Consider the following 13913-nt stretch of genomic DNA (forward strand, 5'->3'; position numbering starts at 1 on the left):
ACTTTAAACACGTTAAACTTTAGAAGTTTTTAGATGTTTAGTGGATATTGAGCATTTTTTAACATCTCAATTTTATTTATTAGTAGAAAAAATGTGACATGGTTGAGTGGGCTGTAACAAATTATGTTGTTCCCTTTTTAAGCAGTCAGACAAAAAAAAAAACCACACCACTATTTCCCCTTAGTAATACCTCTGTTTAACTTAATGTTCATGTTCCATAGTATACAGGATATGTATATTTAATTTTAGCAAACTATGAAAAATGTGAATAGAGAGCTACTCAGCCTTTGTAGTCAAAGTCTCATTTGGGGGGGGTGGAGTGGAGTTTTTTTGCCTTTAATGTGTACACAGGGTCTTGCTCCTTAATCTGGTATAAACTCTGCTTGTCCTAAACTAACAGCTGAGGATTTCCATGGCACAGGAGCTCTTCAGTAGTGTAAAGGAGCATTGGCTGTTAAAATCTGTTCTTCTATTCTGTCTCAAATTTACTGCAAATTGTTTTTATTTTTTAATTGAAGAATGACTAACCAAGGTTTAATATCCCTTTTGTTTCCAACAAAAGCAGGCTTATCTCCATTATTTTTCCAAAATTGTTTTGTCCTATATTAATTTTACAGCTCCCTTAGATGTCTTACAGATATTTGTTCAGAGGATTACTTTTTCCCCCCTCTTTGCAAGAATATCAAAGTGAGAAGAGATCAACCATTATGACAAATATATTTGAACACTTCAACAAGTTTATTTTTAAGATGTGTTTTTGAGAAACTTCTTGTCATACATAATGTTGTCACCCACAGAACAAAAAGCTTTAAGATAGGACTCTAAATAAAACCCAAACTCTTCCCCACCCATGCAGTCTTTCACTGTTACAATGGCATGAAGTAACAAGAATTAGCAATAGAATGGATGTACCAATCCACTCTACAAATTTATAACCTTTTTTTCTACTGACATTGACACGTACTTAAGTGTGAGGACACAAGCATCCTCTTAAGGCTGTTTTGCTTCGTTGTTTTCTTTGGTTTTAAGACATGAGAAGGAAAGATTTCTTTCTTTTAATATTCAATTCCAAGTATTTTAGTAGAATCATGGAATCATTTAGGTTGGAAAAGACCTTTAAGATCATAGAGTCCAACCGTAAACCTAACACTGCCAAGTCCACCACTAAACCATGTCCTTAAGTGCCGCATCTACATGCCTTTTAAATACCTTCAGGGATGGAGAATAAATACAATAGTAGAATAAATATAAATAATAAATACAATCCATTTGCTTTCATTCTGCTCTACATATTGAAATGCAATTCTAAAGACCAAGGACAGGTGATGCAAGGCTACTTACAAGTGGCTATGATGAAATAAGTAACAAAGACTGTGAATTTGGTCTTTAAAGATTCCTTTAAAAAAAGAGGAAGAAAGAAGGTGGTTCATATTATACCTCACCCTGACTTCTGCTTTGAAGATAAAACTTCCTGCCTATTAAATTATTGAAAAATGGGCAGAATGAATTCTATTAGATGCAGAAACACTTTCTGAAGCATTGCTAATGAAGACACTGCTAAATTACAAAGCTCTTACTAGGAAGTGTAGAGGTGTACTAAACACTGCCCCACAGAGTACAGTCAAAAGAGAATATGAACACTCAAAGTCTTAAAAAAAAAAATCAGAAACCAAGTTTAAAAAGTTTAAAGTTGTTTTTCTTTTCTCTTCCTACACTACTTTAACCTGCACTGGTTTTTAAACAAGTTTATCATTAAGTGCCTTTTATAAATTCCTAAAACAGGATTAATATTTTACATTTTGTTCTTCTACTCTATGAAAACAAAGAGAAGAAAGTGAAAGAATGTTTTAAAGTTTTATATCTATGCTATTCTTACATAGACATTTTTGCTATCAAAGATGAGGTTAAAGAATTGCATCCATACTTTGGAACAGAAAACGATAGTTCTGAGATGCTGGTGGAACCCAGTTCAGCTCTTCCACAGCTCATAGTAAATTATCTCCTGCACAAATTAATTAAATCTGATTGTTATATTTGCCATTCATTCTCCTCTCCTAAGACCTTCATATAATCTTTTAGGAATCCTAGTATCAAACTACCGAGTCTGAGATCTTGTGGGAGATGAGGAGAGATGGGAAAAGGGCAAGAGCAGGGCAATAAAAAGACACTGTGAAAATACAGAATGTGCCATTCGGGACGTGTCACAGTATCCTTTGTGAGAGAGAGTTTCTCAAGTGTTGACTGCTCTGTGCCAATGCATGCTTAACTGCTGCAGCCCTGACAGGACATGAAAAAGGTGTTAACTTTACTTGTAGCCAAGTTGGGTGGCTTTTTGTTTGTCTGATGTCATCTTTTAAAAAACCAAGGATGTTCTAGGTAGCAAAAGATGTTAGGAAACATCATTCATCAACATAGTTCTCAGCATCGGAGAATCATCACCATCCCTGTACAGCATGTACATTCCATGCATGTACATCCCATGTACAGCATCCTTGTACAATGATGGAGAAAAAAAAAAGCACTTGTGATAAGCCGTATTTTTTTTTTTTTTTAACATTTATCTTTCAGGATCTTTTTTTTAAAGTCAAACTAATGGATTTATTTCTCCTGCTTCCTCTTGTTTCTTTCAAGCAAGACAGAAGTCTTTGCTCAACTAGGAAATGTTCAAGAAAGCCCAGGAATATGAGGACAAATTTCTGACCCAGATAAAAGCAATTTGTTATAAATGTGTTTCCATTTCATCTTCTGATTTAAGTTATTCTGGCCCTACACTGAAGCTCTTTTCTGAACCAGATTAGCAAAGAACTTTTATAAATTGTGACTTCCTCAAGGATCCATTCCTTTATGGTTGTGTTTTTTGTTTATTTGGGTGGGGTGGGTGTTTAAGCTTTAAAACTCTTTTTGGCACAATTGTTAATCAAGCATATTGTCTCTTCTGTAAGAAACCAAGTGAGCTCACTTTAAGAAATTACATATCAAGCTTCCTTATTTTCAACCTAAATATATATATATATAAAAAATACATATACACACAAAACATTAAAAACACACGGTGCTCCTGGGGAACAATTTTTCCAACTACTTCAAACCTTACTTGAGTCTTTGGTAGTTTTTTCTTAAGATGCTCAGTAGAAGTAGAAGAACGTAAGCAAGATAAAGAATAGCAAAGTCCGGTATAATGGCAGAGTACTATATTGCCTGAAAAAAAAATAGCTTCAATAGCTGTATATGCCAATTTCTCTAGAATGAACTTGAAAATGCAACTACCACAGCTTCAAACATCCCACGTCCATGGGTACACAGTACAGTAACCACCACAGACTAACTATGCCTTGTCGTGGATCTGAGAAAAGAACTACAGATAGCATCAACCTCTATGGATAAAGCAATAAGGCTAGAAGCATTCCTTCAGCTGATTATTCCAGCGATGACAATTTGCCTCATTTCTCAAATGGCAGAAAATCTCCCATCCTTGATTTACAGATGCTTAAACACACTATACAATGAAGTTAAATCATTAGATGAAACATAATAATATGGTTCTTATACCCTTGCATTCATCATTTGATAATTTTTTCCCAAATCTTGTCCAGTTTGATCTCTATCAAAGGAAAATTAGCAGGATTTTTCTAGCCCACTCAAGATTCTCAGTGGTAAGAGATTAAAATCAAAACAAGTCTCAGCACTACCCCTTCCTTCGCTCCTTTGAATTATCAGCTATAATTTCTTCTCACATGATAAAGTAAGGTAAGGTATTAGAGGCTATGTGAAAAAAAAAAAACAAAACTGCTGATGGAGAAAACTTGGAGTCAGCACAGCTGACCGGCACAGCTGATAAGACCATATATAGTTAGATTTTACCTTTCTGACTAATCGAAGTGCTTGTGTTCTTTCTACTTCATTACTCTGCTGTATGTCAATACACCTAAAATAAGTTTAAAAACACGTTTTGTTTATAACAGTTAAGGTGAACATTAGTGTTGTTAACATCTCACATTAATATTTATGCAATTGAATAAACAGAAGAATATTATGACTGTTTAAAAATTCTGCCTTTCAGCAAGCATACTCATTATGATTGGTCAATTAGCTTCATTTTATATTTTTTTCAGTTATCTTCATTATAATTAAATCACTAGAACCTTCTCGAATATACAGTGACAAGGCATAACGGCTTTAACAAATATTTTAAGCAAGCTGCATTTGTCATTTCAAAAGAAACTAAACAAAGTATTTGTAATGTTTCACATCGTTTTGTGTGTTCTCAGATCAGAAAAATCCTTTTGCTCCAACAAAATTAAACAGCACACTAAAATTTACTGTGTGTATATTTATAAACAAACACACACGTATATCAGTATATTAAATCCAACAAGATTTTAACAAAGGAAGCACTAGAAATTATAATATTTAGATCTATTCATGATGCTGATCTTATTATCTCATTATTAGTTTGCCCTTTGGTATTCTTCTGTTGTGTCATGGGTTATACTTAGATTACAAATTCTTGGGCATGAGCTACTTTTTTCCCCTGACTCTGTACTAGAGGCTCCAAAGCACTATGATAATACAAAGAATCAGAACAACTCCCATAAAACAACTTAAGACATGAAAATTACTGAGGTTTCAACCTTCTAATAACACCACAGATTAATTTATGATTAATGGAATTTACGATTCAATAACATCTATAATTTGTCTAATTTTGTAATTACTCATAGTATATCATATATTAGGACAGCATTTTATTTGGATTAGCTGGTGTGATGTATTATCCCTCTATTTTTAAAAAGGGACATTATTCATATTGAAGAAATATTACTTTTATAAAGCTACATATCAAAAATGTAAGAGGATATGAAAACACCTTTTCTCACCTGTCTCAACCACGAGAAAACAAGTGATTTACAATTGTATAATTTACAACAAAGAAGGAAGGGAAAATTACCTAGCTATCAAGTAATCCACTTTCAACTTTAGCACCTTCTGGAGAATACTGGAGTCTCGAATGAGATAGCGGAGGGCTCGCAATCCTGCTGCTCGCACCTCTTTTGCTTCATTTAGTAAAGCTAACCGCAAACTACGATGAAGAAAACAAGGGGAACAAACAATTATTTAGCAGCAGGTAGACTTCATCATCTGACATGCAGCTACTACCTACTCATTTAAAATAAAAAGGTTGATTTTTAAAGAGAAATATTCTGCATTAATTTTCTGTCTTTGAGATATTCACCTGTACAGCCTAGAAGGCAAACCTTCACCCTGCCAGCAGATGTAGGACATGTGTCACAGTATCCTTTGTGAGAGAGAGTTTCTCAAGTGTTGACTGCTCTGTGCCAATGCATGCTTAACTACTGCAGCCCTGACAGGACATGAAAAAGGTGTTAACTTTACTTGTAGCCAGGCTGGGTGGCTTTTTGTTTGTCTGATGTCATCTTTTAAAAAAACAAGGATGTTCTAGGTAGCATTTTGCTTGCACCGAGGCGAGCTTTCCTAAACATAACTGTCATCATAATGTATTTTCCTAAATTTACTAGCTAGGTAAAAAGAAAGGAGATTTTGAAGACCTCCAGAGATGGAGTTTGAAAGTATTAAGTGACACACTGTCCTTTTGAAGGCCCTCAAAAGATTTGCCCCTCTTGCTTGACTACGCAGGAAGAAAGAAAACAAAACAACACAACAACAAAAAAAAAACAAACCACCAAAAGAACCCCAACTCTCAGCCACGTATTTTAGTAGGATTGTTTTAGTGGACATCTAAGAATGTAAATACTTCAGCCAGCGAGACTGAATTTCAATCTATTCAAATTAAGTTTTTTTCTTTTCTTGTTCTAGGATGGTCATGCATGGTAATCAGATATTCCAAGGCCAAAAATCTTCTGAATCTTTCTGCAGATCAGCCAGCCTGTGTAAAAGTCACTGTAACAGGAACCTACTTCCAGGCAATGTCTGGACAAAGTAGAAAGGCTGCAATACTATATGCAAATAAAGATAAACTGATTATTACTTTCAGCACCAAGTAGGGAATTACTTCAGGAAGACCATCGTTGCTATAATATCAAATATAATTCTTCACATAAAAAGAGTGTCACTAATTGTCTGTCTGTATTTACTTCAAGCTGAGCTAGAAGCAAATAAGAAACAGATTCTCAATATTGTGAGGTTAAGAAAAATTCTTCCTCTAAAAAAGCTGAACTAGAAGAGATTTATTTCCAAGTCATTCAAGAAAAGCAGATGGAAAGAAAAGTAACTCTTCAAATGTGTTGAGTAGATAATAGGTATTCTTTAGATCACAAATCATGCTTTGTTTCTAGGTGTTGCAGATTTGCAGAGATGGAAGTCTAAGGGATGAAGCATATGAGACTCAGTTGTTCTTAGTGATATTTTTCTATTTGGACTTTTACCTCGCAATTTGTAATTGGTTTGGATATGCCAGTTTAAGACACTTCAGCGGAATTTCCTTTTAGGACAGAAGTTACCCATTACTCATGAAAACAGCGTTGTTGCTATCCATGACATTTCTTATTAGGACAGCCAAATACTGAATCTGGATTCCTCCCCCCCATCAAGTACATTACTTTTATATTTGAGAGGAAAATGTCTCTTGAATGGCAGAACAAAACAATCTTTAGACAAATAGTTTCTCAAAAGCAATCAATGCTTTGAAAGCTTGTTCTACAACTTACAAGAGGAAGATATTCTTAATTTGTAGACAGAAGTTAATTTAGAATTGGCAACAGTGAAACTACAACAAAGGACAACATTATCACGAGATACAACATCCAAAAGCAGAAGGGACCAAAAAGGGATGTGTCACTATCTTTAAATAGTGAGAATGCAATGAAAATATATAGCTAGCCAGAAAGACATAGCCCTAAAATAAAGACCATAAAAATCCATAAAGGTCCAATGAAAGCAATGACATATAGAAGTGTACAAGGCCGAACAAAAGCCTCTCCATTAAAAACAAAAACTAAACAAAAAACCCCCACCAGTCAATGACTGAACTGCAAAAACCTGAGAGCATGTAGCACAAGCAAAAAGAGAAACCTGACCTTATGAAGCCAATTAAGATATGCTACAGCAAGCAGAAAAAAAAATGTAGGAAAACCTACACGCGTGTGTCTGCGTGTTCTGACTTCTCAGCTGTACCACAAGCAGAAAACTTGAAAAATGAATCAGACCTACTGGATAACCCAAAAGGAAAGGGAGAAGGAATGAAGCAAATAAGAGAAATAAGCACTTTCTTTGTACTAAGTCATTGCTTTAGAGGTCTTCGTGAAGATTCCTATCCTAAAGTCTTTTTTATTATACTAAATATGAGTTAGACTAAAAAGTGAAAATGATGGAAGAACTGGAGGAAATTCATCAGTAAGTATTGCCACTGGCCCACCAAGCTTCACATCTAAGTGTCTGGAAAGAACATTAACATGAATGATCTGCATATATTCGCTAGCACCGTATCATAAACGGTAGCGGCCAAGATGGAGAAAAGGCGATAAACAGGTCTATACAAAAAGGATTCCAAAGCGCATCCAGAGGACTGTTTATCATCTTAAAATCACCTTAAAATAAAACTGGTTAGCCATGTGAAGCACCCAGAAGAGTTTACACAAACTGTATTCTGCTAATCTTTTGAAAGACTTGAAAGGAGTTATTACAATAGTGTATAAAAAGGCATAAGGTGTTGCTGAAGATTGTATTAAGGGATATAAAGAGGTTATAGGGTGATGAAAAGTAGTTTCACAAATCAAAATCTGAAAAGATGAATTCAAAGAGCAGAGGTGAATGGAAGATTTTTATCCTGACAAATTTTTGTCCTGATTTTTATCCAGTTAAGTACTAGGTTCACAATCTCCTTTTGTGGACACAACTCAACATACAATTCATGATTTGGAGGAAGGGGGGGGGGAGGGGAAATACAGAGGGCAACGTTGTTTATATTAATGAGAATAGGATGGGGTTATGAGAAACTTCAAGGGAACTTAAAAAGTATCTGTATGCATAGTTAACAAGATGGTGAAGAAAATTCAAGCTTGTTAGATGTGAGTTAACGCACATCCAGACAAAAAAAAAAGTGTTATAAACCCATACTACATTATTCTAAAATAGCCATCGGATCAAGAAAGTTATTTTAATATGTGCACTCCACATGCATCTGTGGCTGAAAGAGCCAAAAAGACATCATGATTGTGTAAGAGAAAAAGTAAGTGCATTACTACTTGCCCCAGTATTTTAAGTGTCACTGCAGAAATGAAAAGAACTTCCCAAGACAGCATTAAGGCTGATAAATATTAAGACTGATAAAAAGTCTGGAAGAACTAACAAAGGATGGAATAAGAAAGAATATTCATTACCTATTACAGGATCTTTTTTTTACCTTTTTCTAAAGCATCTCATCTACTCACTACAGAAAGATAACTGGTTTTGACAAATCTCCATTTGATCCAGTCAGGTAATTGTGAAAATTCTGAATTTTGCTTTTATGGCCAAAGTCTCTCGGCACATTACTAAAAGACCTCAAAAGTTTCTGAGGCCTACCAACACTCCATTTTCTTCATGGCTCAAGGCTTCCTCTCAGCTGTCAATGGTATGGTGCTCTGGGAACCAGCAAGACCCATTTACACTGGGAATGACAACAAATGTGTCACTATTCTCCCCATCTGCTGGCAGGAAGAAACTATAATCAGGCACCTGGACTAACAAAATACTAAAAAGAGAATGAGTTCTAAAAACCAGATCTTTAACTTGAGAATAATTGCAATTATTGCAGACTACTATTGCAGACAACTGCAGACTAGAGACAACTGTCTTTAGTTTGGGTAAATATTCTATCAAGGTCACTAATCCCAAAACCTAGAACTTTATAGGAAATCTATAATTATTATTGAAATCATCGATTTCCTTATAGTTTAATGCTTTAAGGTTAGCCATTCATACTTCACAAATGCAGAAAACTCACACAGTATTTTTTGCATCCAAATAACTTTTCTTGTTTTCAAAGAAAAACAAGTTTGTTCTATAGAACAAAAAGGTTTCCCTATGGAAATTAAGGTAACATTGAGAACATCAGCAGAGCAAATTACAGAACTTACATATATTCCTTTGGAAATAACATGCACTTCGCCTACCTCAAGGTCATTTCCTAAATTAATTAAAAAGTTCAGTATTTGCAAGTTACTCATAGTAGCTGTATAGCAAAATAACCTGCAAACAGAATACTACTGCAGAATGGCTATAACCCTGTAGGGCAAATTTTTTAAAACTGCTTGAAAAGTCTGTATTTCATAAAAACAATCCATCCTATAAATATTTCTGAAGAACCACCAACCAGCACAATTACGGTTGTTAATATCTGAGTATTTGGGTTATACGCTTGAGCTTGAAAATTCTCACTATAGCAGAATAATCTACATAGATGCGTAAAAAATTTGCTTCTCATGTACATACACAGAGGAATCACTGGACTGACCAAAGTAACATCACTAACCAAGATAATTTTCCTGCTATCTGTCTTTAATTTTTTGAAAAACCATTTTTGGCAATTTTTTTTAAGTAGGGGGCTATTTTTCTTCATGTGTCTGCTGAGAACAACATTTTTATCTGTTCCTTATCAATATCCTTAATTGTGTCTGGATTAGCAGATCTTTCTGCAAACTTTTTCTTATAAAAACAAACAATAGTATTTGCATAACCTTTTAAGACTTGTATTTGAAAATATTTAGTAAAGAACTCTGAATTTTGAGGTTATACTCTTAAGTGATGTTTAGTCCCATCATAAAACACTATAATAGATTACAGAAATAAGATCAGAAGACAATAACCTATTAAAGCTCACAGCAAAATACAGATTCACAAAAACACTTATTAGCATTTTTTAGCTCTAGCAAGGAAAATCAGTTCTATTTAAGAAAACAACTTACAATATTTCTACAAGAAAAAGTACACAAGTTTTCCCAAAATTTTACTTAAAGAGTGACTAGCTTTTCTAAGCTTGCTTTCTTAAGTCAGATAACTAAATTGAAAGAACACTAAATCATATTAAACACTAGATCTTAGTTGTTTCTGCCACTAATGCTGAGCCTCAGGACAAATTTACCAATGTCTGTGCAAAAACATAGAAGTTCTGGAAATAAGCATGTAGTTACTTTTGACTGTCAAAACAGCAACAAAATATAGGAAAATTCCCCTTGAAAGTACATACGCAGGGTTTTTTAGTAGCAAGGAAAGCGATGCTACAAAGATATATATTCACACCAAATTAACATAAAATGTTTATCTTTAAATCCTGGTTCTATATCAAGAGTATACTCTAAATTCTGTAAGAGCACGTTTTTACTAAAAGTGCTTTCTGCAAGTACTGAGATATTTAGAGGTATTTTTTACATTTACGAGGAATAAAAAAAATCCACACTTTAACTTAGAGAGGTTTTTCCCCTCTTTGCCTGAAAGCATATAATGTATTTGATTTTACTCATTAAAATATTTGTAAGGTGTATATATTTGCATTATGAAATTTCAAACACATTAGAACTACAAAACACTAGCTCAAAAGTACAAATAAAATTGATTTAATTGCACCTAGAACAATTAAAGTACCCTAGTATTGCTCTAGTGCTCCTTACTACTTACCATATTATGATGCTGTCATACGTAAAACCTAGCTTTTCTTCAGCATGGCCAGTATTACAAAGAAGCTGAAAATAAAAGAAAACATCTATTACTTATAAGTCTTTAAGAATGACTATGTAAAACTGAAGATTTCCAGCAATGCTTTCAAAGAAAGCTGAGGAATTTCATTCATGGCTAGGGGAAACTTACCAACTTCAGACTTCCCTGAGAATTTCTGCTGTTAGTATTCTATGCCTATATACGCCAGACACACAAACCTGCGGCCTCTCATACTAGAGAAAAGCTTGCACAATTGTGTAAGCTGCCTACTGGTCAATTTTTCAACTCCAGATTGCTCCTCTTGCTGACTTTAAGCTCTTTTCAGAAGAGCCATTAGTTGTGTAATCCGTAACCTGAGCAGAGGCGAAAAAGACTGAAGTCAAAGCACATCTGCATTCAAAAAGAGGGCTTGGGTGAGAATTTTGAAGCAAAGATTTACACTGATGGTCCACTGTCATGTTTTGCCACAGGCATAGAAAAAAGGCATCGCCGAGTGTCCATAACTGACATTTGGCCTGGCCTGCCATCTATTCCACAGAATTTGTACCTCTGAAAAAAATCAACACAAAGGTTGAATTTATGCACACAAAAAGACACCAATAAACTGTCGCAAATTCTGAACGTTTCAACCATATCTGTCCGTTTTGAGCACAAGACTGAAGATTTATTACAAGTGCAGTTTTTACGTCCAACACCAATCTCAAAAGGAGCAATCTAGTGCATGCCTATGTTTTAGCCTCTTGAGAAAAGGAAAACGGTCTCTTCTGTAAGAGGAGCCGATGCTGTTCTCCTTTGCAAGAGACACAAAGAAATTCCTAGTAATCTCATTTACTACCCCTAGCTAAAATTATAAAATACTTTAATATTACGTCCAAATCCCAAAGCACTTTTCCAAGCACTTCCAAAAACTCAAGTGACTAATATTGATTGCAATAGCTTTGCACTTTGTCCTTTTGAAAAGAGGTTCAGTTTTGCATTCACTTCTGAGCCAGTGCAGTATTAACAGTTTCACCTCAGTGAGGAATTCAGGAAGCATTTGTGCCAACTAGTGAATACCCCTGTTCTAAAATTATTAAAATATATCAAACTCTGTGCCATGTTCATGTTCTGTACCAAGTGCAAGGTCCTGCACCTGGGTCGGGGCAACCCCCAGTATCAATACAGGCTGGGGGATGAAGGGATTGAGAGCAGCCCTGCCGAGAAGGACTTGGGGGTACTGGTGGAGGAAAAGCTGGACATGAGCCAGCAATGTGCGCTCGCAGCCCAGAAGGCCAGCCGTATCCTGGGCTGCATCAAAAGAAGCGTGGCCAGCAGGTCGAGGGAGGTGATTCTGCCCCTCTACTCTGCTCTGGTGAGACCCCACCTGGAGTACTGCGTCCAGCTCTGGAGCCCTCAGCATAAGAAAGACATGGACCTGTTGGAGCGGGTCCAGAGGAGGGTCACAAAAAAGATCAGGGGGATGGAACACCTCTCCTATGAAGAAAGGCTGAGGGAGTTGGGGTTGTTCAGCCTAGAGAAGAGAAGGCTTCAGGGAGACCTTATTGCAGCCTATCAGTACTTAAAGGGGGCTTATAAGAAAGATGGCGGCAAACTTTTTAGCAGGGCCTGTTGCGACAGGACAAGGGGGAATGGCTTTAAACTAAAGGGGGGTAGATTTAGACTAGATCTAAGAAAGAAATTTTTTACGCTGAGGGTGGTGAAACACTGGAGCAGGTTGCCCAGAGAGGTGGTGGATGCCCCATCCCTGGAAACATTCAAGGTCAGGTTGGACGGGGCTCTGAGCAACCTGATCCTAGTTGAAGATGTCCCTGCCCATGGCAGGGGGGTTGGACTAGATGACCTTTAAAGGTCCCTTCTAACCTAAAGGTATCCTTCAAAAGTTTCTCACGTGTGTTCTCACTTGCTTGGGGAGGAAGCATCCCCCTGGATGAGGGGATGAGTGCACCCTCAGTAAGTTTGCAGACGACACCAAGTTGGGTGGGAGCGTTGATCTGCTCAAGGGTAGGAAGGCTCTGCAGAGGGACCTGGACAGGCTGGATCGATGGGCCGAGGCCAACTGTATGAGGTTCAACAAGGCCAAGTGCCGGGTCCTGCACTTGGGCCACAACAACCCCATGCAGCGCTACAGGCTTGGGGAAGAGGGGCTGGAAAGCTGCCCTGCAGAAAAGGACCTGGGGGTGTTGGTCGACAGCCGGCTGAACATGAGCTGGCAGTGTGCCCAGGCGGCCAAGAAGGCCAATGGCATCCTGGCCTGTATCAGAAATAGTGTGGCCAGCAGGAGTAGGGAAGCGATCGTGCCCCTGTACTCGGCCCTGGTGAGGCCGCACCTCGAATGCTGTGTTCAGTTTTGGGCCCCTCACTACAAGAAGGACGTTGAGGTGCTGGAGCGTGTCCAGAGAAGGGCAACGAGGCTGGTGAGGGGTCTGGAGAACAAGTCTTATGAGGAGCGGCTGAGGGAACTGGGGTTGTTTAGCCTGGAGAAAAGGAGGCTGAGGGGAGACCTCATGGCTCTCTACAACTACCTGAAAGGAGGTTGTAGCGAGGTGGGTGTTGGTCTCTTCTCCCAAGTAACTAGCGATAGGACGAGAGGAAATGGCCTCAAGTTGCGCCAGGGGAGGTTTAGATTGGATGTGAGGAAAAATTTCTTTACTGCAAGAGTGGTTAAACATTGGAACAGGCTGCCCAGGGAAGTGGTTGAGTCCCCATCCCTGAAGGTATTTAAAAGACGCGTAGATGAGGCGCTTAGGGACATGGTTTAGTGGGCATGGTGGTGTTGGGTCGACGATGGGACTCGATGATCTTAGAGGTCTTTTCCAACCTTAATGATTCTATGATTCTATGAAGCCTGGAAAGTTTGTGACAACTTTGAAATTTCTGAGAAGCAGTTTCTGATAAGGAAGATGCAGCAACACTCCTAACTCAGACACTTAGAATTAACAGCATAAGCCTGAAAAGTTCAAGTGACTGAAGAAACAATTGTCTTGGAATATGTTACTTGCCGTGGTACTTTCACTGTTATACGTTCTTCCTTTTTGTTTTTTATATTACTTGTTATGTTGGAGACTAACATCTTAACAGTTTTCAGTACAAAAATGTCCTTACACTGTCAGTCTTCACAGGACATGTAGCAAAACCAGGCTTGAGGGTGGTTTTGGTTTTCTTTTTTTTTTGTTATGGCTTTTTGAGTGTGTTTTTGGTTTTGTGTTTTGGTTTTTTTTTTCTTTCCTGTCTGTACTGTCTGC

The 13913-nt window shown here is 37.1% G+C and overlaps 1 protein-coding gene across 1 annotated transcript in view; it reads right to left on the bottom strand.

Moving 5' to 3' along the window:
- Window positions 1–13913, bottom strand: part of LOC143171932 (rapamycin-insensitive companion of mTOR) — a 91978-nt gene that overhangs the window by 55512 nt on the left and 22553 nt on the right. The window contains exons 3-5 of the mRNA XM_076361114.1: window positions 10633–10697; window positions 4949–5080; window positions 3862–3925 (exon numbers count right to left, since the gene is read on the bottom strand). Coding sequence (XP_076217229.1) covers window positions 3862–3925; window positions 4949–5080; window positions 10633–10697 — 261 coding nt within the window. The remainder of the gene's footprint in view (window positions 1–3861; window positions 3926–4948; window positions 5081–10632; window positions 10698–13913) is intronic.

Source organism: Aptenodytes patagonicus, chromosome W, assembly GCF_965638725.1.
Source record: "Aptenodytes patagonicus chromosome W, bAptPat1.pri.cur, whole genome shotgun sequence".
Classification (NCBI taxonomy): Eukaryota; Metazoa; Chordata; class Aves; order Sphenisciformes; family Spheniscidae; genus Aptenodytes; species Aptenodytes patagonicus.